Source organism: Melanostigma gelatinosum, assembly GCF_949748355.1.
Source record: "Melanostigma gelatinosum genome assembly, chromosome: 23".
NCBI classification, from domain to species: Eukaryota; Metazoa; Chordata; class Actinopteri; order Perciformes; family Zoarcidae; genus Melanostigma; species Melanostigma gelatinosum.
The window spans coordinates 2,862,392-2,870,817 of NC_136656.1; the positions used below are offsets into that span (position 1 = coordinate 2,862,392).

Genomic DNA, 8,426 nt, shown 5'->3' on the forward strand with positions numbered 1-8,426 from the left:
CCGCCGCTGTGACAAACCTCCCCCGCTCAACATCCTCAGCCCCTACAGGTCAGCAGGTCAACATGTCGGTAGTTTAAGACTCGGTGTGAGACAGTTTGTGGTGAATCGTGGCGTCCAACTGACGATTACTCAGCTTGTGGGTCCATCAGCTTGTGTTTTGTGTCATCTGCTCCTTAAACTCAATTCAAACTTCAATCTTTCACCCGACTGACGACCCCCGGCCCCCCATCAATCCCAAACATCGGTTCTTCACCCGCTGGTCCTCATTCCTCTACGCAGGGACGACAAGAAGGACGCGCTGAAGTTCTACACCGACCCGTCCTACTTCTTCAACCTGTGGAAGGAGAAGATGCTGCAGGCCACCGAGGACAAGCGCAAGGAGAAGCGACGGCAGAAGGTGTGTGTGTGTGTGTGTGTGTGTGTGTGTGTGTGTGTGTGCGTGTGCGTGTGTGTGCGTGAGAGACAGAAAAGTAAATGAAATTCATCTTGTGCTTTAATCTGTATTTTATTTTTCTGCCGAGTCGTGTCCTTTTTTTAATGCTGTTATTTCTTTTTCTGCGTTCCTCTCTTACTGTGCTCACCGTTGAGGTTTTGCTTTCTTTGGTTTTGATGTTACAGTACATTATACTGTACACACGTATATCCATTCATGGCAAAAACAACTTTTTGTTGAAGGTTTTTGTAATTTAAACCTGATTCATGAATGTTTTCTAATTCAAGTAACATTTTTAAAACCTATTGAAGGGCCGGAGACGATAAGGAATCTCTTTTATTTGGTCCAGTTTGAGTTATTGATGTTGCTCACTGTATTCAAGGATACAAGGTAATAATAGTACATTTTACTTGTTTAGCGTTTTAACCCTATCAACCCCAAAACTCGCCGGGCCGGATTAAAAATCATGTTTTCTGATCATGAAACAAATCCCCGTAGAAGCATCGTAGTGGACGGGTTTGAATACGAGGGGAGGCTGCAGGAGGATTTCTCATCTCCTCGTTCCTCTCTCTCTCTCTCTCTCTCTCTCTCTCCCGCCTTCCTTTCTCTAATGTATCTTTAGAGTCACCCGGTCTTCCAAGACCCACGCCCCACCTTCCTCCTCCTCTGCTCAGTCTAACGCACCAGCTTGTCTTTCTCCCATGTTTCCATAGGGCTGTCCGGCCCACCCCGACAGGCCCCACTCCAGACAGGCCCCACCCAGGAGCCCCCTGTCCATCTCCGTAAGACAACCCAGACCCCTAACTTGCCTTTTCCTGCTTCCCCCCCACTTCACCCCTCCACACCCCACTCACACACATCACACACACACACATTGTAGAGGATGTGAGGCGCACACAGAGAAACACGTTTTTATTAGAACACACAGCTTCCCTTCTGTTTGTGTCTGTGTGTTGCCACCTCACCGTCTCTCTAACCCGCTGTGATTGGTTCCTGTTTTGTGTAACCAGAGTTTTGGCTCTGTTGTCCATCACCTGCTGGTGTTTACTAGTGTGTGTATGTGTGTGATGGGTAGACTAGTGTGTGTGTGAGTTTACCCCGCGGTGAAGGAGCTGGTGACGGGGTCCTGTTCTCTTCCTCTGCTATCAGTAGAATCAATAATCAACGACTAACTCTCTCTCTCCGCTCTTCTTTCTACCCGTCCGCCTCCGTCTCTCTTTGTAGGAGCAGCAGAAGCAGGTTGAGGACCCGGGCAGAGAGGTGAAGAAGGTCAGTGAGGATTCATGCCAGCGTGTCATTATCTTTTGTTGACTTCCTTCTGAAACTAGCGTGAAGTTAGCAAAGAATGAAAGACGGCGAAGTAGCGTGAAATCATCAATACAATTGTTTTGCGTTGCTGACCAGCAGCAAACTGTCTTGACAGTGTTGACCTTTGAGGACACAAATTTTCCATTGACCCCCCCCACTGCTTACATTATTGATAAGCTAAGCGACATGAATTGAACATATTTATTTATTTTTACCTCTGAAGGTGCGTAAGGCTCGTAATCGGCGTCAGGAGTGGAACGTCCTGGCCTACGACAAAGAGTTCAGACCAGACGCCAGGCTCACGCCCTCACCTTACCATGGCATGTCCTCAGAAGGCTCACTGTCCCCTGATAGCAGGTAAACAAACACACACACACAAGGGGACAAACACACAGGTTTCCTGCATTGGGATGATTAAAAAAAGAACTGGCCAAACCTGACTTTCTCTTCTTTTTTTTTTACAGCCTTAAAAAACTATAAATAGTATTGCGATGTTATAAATAGTATATAGTGTGCAGGTATTGTAACACAACCACTCAAAGTCTCACATTCTAAGCACAGACCTGTGATATAGACACCAACCCACCTGCTGTGTTGTTTAAAGCTCCTTGCTGCCCTCTGCTGGTGAAGGTAAGTCACAGCACGTGAATTTATATTTCATGTCAAGAAAAGCTGAGATCAAACTTTGGATCACTGCAGCAGAGAATTCAGACACCAGATGTGCAGAATATAGATTAAAGAAAAAGGCTGTAATCAGAGCGAGAGAGCTGTTTTAAAATGTGTTGAACCTCGACCGACCGCCCGTTCCCTCCAACAGGTCAATGGCGTCCGACTCTTACCCCGCCAGCCCCAACCACCCCTCCACCCAGGCCCCCAGCGCCGTCCACCCCGCCGACCACTCCAGGGACCACCTCACCGCCGCGCCCCAGACTCAGTCCCTGGATCGGGTCCTCAGGCCGCCCAACCAGCCCCCGGGACCCGGAGGGCCGGCGCCGGCAGGGCGACACGCGGCCTCCCTGGGCCGGAGCCCGTCGGGACAGGGGGTCCAGGCTGGTGGAGATCCCACGGTCAACGGGCCGAGGCAGCAGTCGGTTAAGGAATACCGGGCCGGGCACGGGTAGGTTTTCTCATCTCGATGACTTTTCATGTCTTTCTGTTCATGTGTTTGATGGTGTTTATTTTCCACTATTGAAACAATCTGCATAGGAGCTAACCGTTTCCATTGAATAAACTTCATTAATCTCACACACTTTCTTCTGTCCTCCCCCACCAGCAGCCAGCCCTCCACCATCCCAGAGTACTACATCCCACCCGCCCCTCCTCCTCCCCCTCCCCCGACCATCCCCTCGGCGCAGACCGCCTTCGACTCCACCACCGCCCCGCCCTCCGCCGCCTCCGCCATCCCCCCCACCTCCTCCACTCTCTCCCGTCCCTACTCCCCCTCCCCTCCTCCTCCCCCGGCCAACTACGTGCCCTCCCCCTCCCACCCTCCGTCGGGCGCGCCCCCGGCCGCCCCTCCCCCGCCGCCACCCGGAGCCCCCACGGGCTACCTGGCTCACCCGTCGCCGACGCACGCCGTGGACGGGGCGTCCTCGGCCAGGAAGTCCACCATGCCGGGGATGATCCCGATAAGCGACGCACGCTCCGACCTGCTGGCAGCCATACGTAGAGGTACATGTGTATGCTTTCATCAGTCAAGATTAAGTTTATATTTCATACTATTTCATTCAATACTTTGATTTAGAAAACACTCGTAAGGCTTTCATCAAAATAAAACGCCGGCACAAAAGCTGAAAGAGAAATAATGGCTATTTCATTAAGAGTCGTTGTTTTGTGTAGTTGTCACGGCGATTTCTCAGTCACATGACGGTTCATAAATGGAAGCCGGTCTCTGAAGTCACATGATACCTGACTGCCGTTGTTGAGCTTTATCCAGGGCCCCCCGAAACTTCGAGTCACGTCCCCCCTGCTCACTCCCGTCCTCCCTCCTCCCTCCTTCCTCCCTCCCCTCCCTCCCTCCCTCCCTCCCTCCCTCCCCTCCAGGCATCCAGCTGAGGAAGGTGCAGGAGCAGAGGGAGCAGGAGGCGAAGAGGGAGCCCGTCGGCAACGACGTGGCCACCATCCTGTCGCGCCGCATCGCCGTGGAGTACAGCGAGTCCGACGACGACTCCGAGCTCGACGAGAACGAGTGGTCCGACTAAGCGTGTGGTCTGAAGAGTGAGACGAGGGCGGGTGGGTGTTTGACAGCGGCGGAAACATTGAGATGGAAATGAAGGGGTTCGGATTAATGTTCAGCGTTAACAATTTCACAGAAAGAATAATCTGGCAAATTCAATCATTCACACATTAACGAAGCCTCTGTGAACATCGAGCAGGTTGGCGACTCACTCGCACCATTTCACACCCCCGCCGCTCATCTTTAACCACTTAACACTCAGCTGTGAAAAACAAGACCTCTCCCTTCCTTCATACTTGCTAATTATTAGCAACGCTACAGGCGGAGAGCCTGTAATAACTGTAGTCAGGTGGACCCCCAGTGAGTACGGGGGGGTAATGTGTTTACAAAGCACATGGTACAGCACAAGAACAACTCATTGTACTGCAATCTTAACTTATCTGCCAAATGTTTGAGAAAGAATTTATAAGAACAATCAGGGAATAAAACATATGAAGGATGACTCCGCCCCGTCGGGCCGTGCCTGTTTACGAAACACGTGCACTCTGCTTAAGAGACGACACTGTCATTTTGGGAGTTTGGTCATTTTAGTAATCAACGTGAGACAACAGATCTCTGTGTTATGAACTTCGGGCTGATGGTTGATTAGCATGTAGCTTAGCATAATTCCCTAGCGTGATTGTAATGTTCTGCAGGGTGTATCGTTAAACGATCCTTTAAATCAGGAATAAAAGTTTGGCGCTACTTCACGTTTTGTAAGCGGACCTCTTGGTTGAGTTGTTGCTTGAACAGGAAGTTGAATAGAAACTGCTGTGAAAATGTGCTGAAGTTCATGACGACTGGACGAGCACCAGCGGAAAGAATCCACAGACGTCAGAGGGCCAAACTCCCAGAAAGTCAGTGCAGTCCTTGAACTCTCTCACTTTGTGACGGGCAGTGTTGTGCAACAGATGAAACTGTGACGAAAGACGCCACCCGCCCACGTTTACGCTGGTTTGGGAAAACAAGCGCCGCTCGCTTTGTTGAATCATCATTTTCATTTTTCACTTTTGCTGTTTTTGTAGTCGTTCACGACATGAAGCCTGACATTTCATTGACTGTGTGCCGCGTGGTATTGGTCTTAAATAAACGCTTCCGCTCTTAAACACACAATCACACAAGCTGGTCATCCTACCGCTGTCCGTTGGAGGCTTTGTGAACGCAGCCCCGCGGACTATAAATGCATAAGTGTAAGAGACCTGCAACAGTAATCTCCAGTATATTCTCTCTCTTTTCAGTATAGCTTTGGCTAATCCTCGCTATGAGCTGGTTGGACTGTAGTGTTTTTAGAACGTGGGTTTTTTTCTTTTTTTTAATTGTGCTGGTGAGTTGTTCACTTTGGTTTATTTTTAGGGTTTTCTACTCAAAGCCAGGATCGAGGTACCAGATAAAGTCAGAGACGCCAGTTAAAGGACAATTCAAATCTCGAGCCAAAGCACCGTCGAAACGTCCCGTAAAAAGCAGGATTCAAACGGCATTCAATGCTAGATTTTGCCTCTCTTAATACTAAATATATATATATATATATATATGTTCATTTCCTGTCAGCTGATGCCACTCACATGCGCTGCAACAGGAAATAAACTGGGACACGTTTGGAGCGTTTACAACTGTCCGTGCCACAAATTGGCAGTAAAGCATTCTGGGAAGTGTAGTGCTCCTATATTTGGTAGCGCCGCCTCCTTTTCTTTTTACGTGAAAGACATTCACCGATACAGAGTATTTATCCATTTATGTTAATCTCCTTGTGAAGACGATCTCAGACTATTTTAAAATAGTTTTAATTGAATATTTAGCACTTAATAAATACGTTTTAATGTGTAGCTGCAACCTGCTCCACATAAAGCAATGCTGTTAAACAGGTTTTATGTAAGCATGATGTCTGTAAGAGCATCACATTTTCCAACCAGGTTTGGCGTATTTTTAACTTTTGACCTTTAATTCACCAAAACGAATGAGCATATCGGTTTATGACAGAAAACATTACGCTTTTGAAAGAGATGTGGCTCCAAAGTAGTTATTTAGTTGTATATAAAAACCACACAATGAGGAGACGGCTCACTCTGTTGAAGAACACATTTACAACTGGAAAACAGACCGGACGATGGCTGGAGGATGGTTGGTATCGTATTTATGGACTTTATTATTGAAGCAAAAAAGCACTTAGACACGGGACAGATTTAACAAGGAACACAAATAGCTAAGAGACCGAGATACACGAGTCTCCGTGAGTCCTAGAATAAGAAGATGCTGGTAAAACACTGATTACCAATCATTGTCAACCACCAAATCTGGGAGACAAAGTACATGAAAGTCTCGTGTCTCTGAGCGGAGGCTCAAGAAGCCGATATGTGAAATCGACCTCGTGTTTCTGCGGCTTGTGAGAAAACTTCATTACGTGTTGAAAATGTGAGAAATGAATCATGTTGTACAGACTTTTGGCGAGGCAGCCTGTGAAGTAAAACTACATTTTGGGGTAATATAACATAGACAATGGAACAAAAAATAAAACTGTGTGTTGCACACTAAAACCAACTGTAAGCAAGTATGCATGTAACTGTAGACAATAAATGGTGAACAAAAGTGATCTACTGTCTTGTTTTAATGACGTACCTTTCTCACTGACGTGTTGACAAAGTCGGACATATTTGTGATTGATTCATTTGAGTTGATATAATGTGATGCCGTACTTCATATTAATCCACATTTTTACACAACCTCTTTGAACAAACGCACCCACTCACATCTAAATGAAGACAGAAAATAAACATAAGAGCCCAAAATGATCAGAATCCTAACGCATGAATTCACTGTCCAACAGTGATGTTACAGAGAGGATAGAGCTGAAACAAGTTAATAACCACAGATGAAGTCCTGCTCACCGATTTATGTTTTTAGAAGACAAAAATATTATATTGTGACTTTTTTATTGACATCACTTCACACCTGAATGAACTGAATTTAAAGCTGCAGGACAATTCAGTGAAATTAATGTTTACAAAATGAATTACTTTATTTTAAGATGCACATTTTTCAAAGGCAGTTATTCTTTAATCCAGCTCTTATTGTACTTGAAATGAGAAGAACATTTATTTATGTATTTCTATGTATTATTTATAATCCATCCAGTTAAATTTGAAAACTGAGAACAATAATTGTTAAAATATATAATTGATGTGTACTTTCTTTATTTGATTTGACAGTTGACTACACAGAGACATTGTTACTAGGCTTCTTCAATATATATATATATATATATGGCACTAAATAGCGCGAGTTAGTGATTATTGTAATGTTTCGGACCTTTGCCGGAGGAGATTTTCTCAATCTGGACCTTTTGGAATTTTAGTTGAAGACCCCTGCTCTATGAGCTCATCTGGTTGTATTATTGTACAATTAAGAGAGGAACCGTAACATTTCTTATTAAAGACATCACTTCTTCTCTTCTATATCATCTCAACTTAATGCTGTCAGGTGATGCGTGTCTGTAGATGTTCTTGGAATAGAAACGACTAACGTGTGTTCAGCAGTTTCAGTCCTCTCTTGAACGATGACGTGAATGCGGCAGTCCATCGCTCCACTTCTGTGGCCTTGGCAGGCCGGAGGAGGAACCGACGGGTGCCGTTCGGGGAGTGAGGAGTCATGTTTAGGGCCACAGATGGCGGCACAGCAGAGAGAGGTCAGTGGAAAGTACAAAACAAAAACACCACATAATGGTGAGAAAATATCTGCTGCCCAACGTGTATCAGTCAGAAGGAAAGCACTCAGAAATAACAGCTTCAGGTGATGGAGTTCTGCATCTTTCTCGCAACCGTCTTTCCTGCCGGTGTCAAATTTTAGCCTGGAGTCTAAATTTAGAACCGAAGACTTCAGATGCACTTTGATTCGTCTGATGTTGTAAGAGATGCAACCAATCCTCCCGAGATGACTCGCACATATTCAAGTCCAGATGCTTGATTCTCTTTTGCCTGTGCAGAGTTGAATGGCGTCACAAACATGAAGCCAGTTAATTGCAGTCGCAGTGACATGAGTCACCGTTAGCGAAATCATTTCAATCTCACAGGCTGGATCCGGTGTTTGAGAGACGGAGGATGATTATACGATCATGTCAGTGAATAAATGAGCAAAGTACACAAGCTATAAATATATTTTTACATTTGAACATTTATCAACCCTTTTTTTGTCAGATCCCCAGTACAGTCCCGTACCTAATAATGTTATTTCCCCTTTAAGAGATATTCAAAATCCACCTTTACACTCATGCATGCAGTCAGAGGATCCACCTGCTGAAGTGACCCTCTGCCAAGACCTGTGCACATACCCTCAAGGACTTATTTTGGAGTGTAAGTAGGTCCAGCTAGACATTTGCAACCATGGACGAGATGGACAACATGTTGCTTAAAGCATTATCTCAATCTGCCGTTTCCAGAAGTGAAAGCTTGAGCCAGAGAGACGGCTGCAGAGGTCGAC

General features: G+C 46.0%; 1 protein-coding gene across 4 annotated transcripts in view; it reads left to right on the top strand.

Annotated features, from left to right (window-relative positions):
• The window catches only part of LOC306796227 (actin-binding protein WASF3), an 18,712-nt gene extending 12,169 nt beyond the window's left edge, over nt 1-6,543 (top strand). For 2 of the 4 annotated variants that reach the window (XM_079295059.1, XM_079295060.1), the window contains exons 4-11: nt 1-48; nt 280-397; nt 1,147-1,215; nt 1,658-1,702; nt 1,965-2,098; nt 2,559-2,858; nt 3,015-3,412; nt 3,785-6,543. The exon at nt 1-48 is cut by the window's left edge and continues 106 nt beyond it. In XM_079295059.1, the coding sequence (XP_079151185.1) occupies nt 1-48; nt 280-397; nt 1,147-1,215; nt 1,658-1,702; nt 1,965-2,098; nt 2,559-2,858; nt 3,015-3,412; nt 3,785-3,942 (1,270 nt within the window). In that variant the 3' untranslated portion in view covers nt 3,943-6,543. The remainder of the gene's footprint in view (nt 49-279; nt 398-1,146; nt 1,216-1,657; nt 1,703-1,964; nt 2,099-2,558; nt 2,859-3,014; nt 3,413-3,784) is intronic. The other 2 variants (XM_079295061.1, XM_079295062.1) reach the window with 2 other exon arrangements.
• The last annotated feature ends 1,883 nt before the right edge of the window (nt 6,544-8,426 follow it).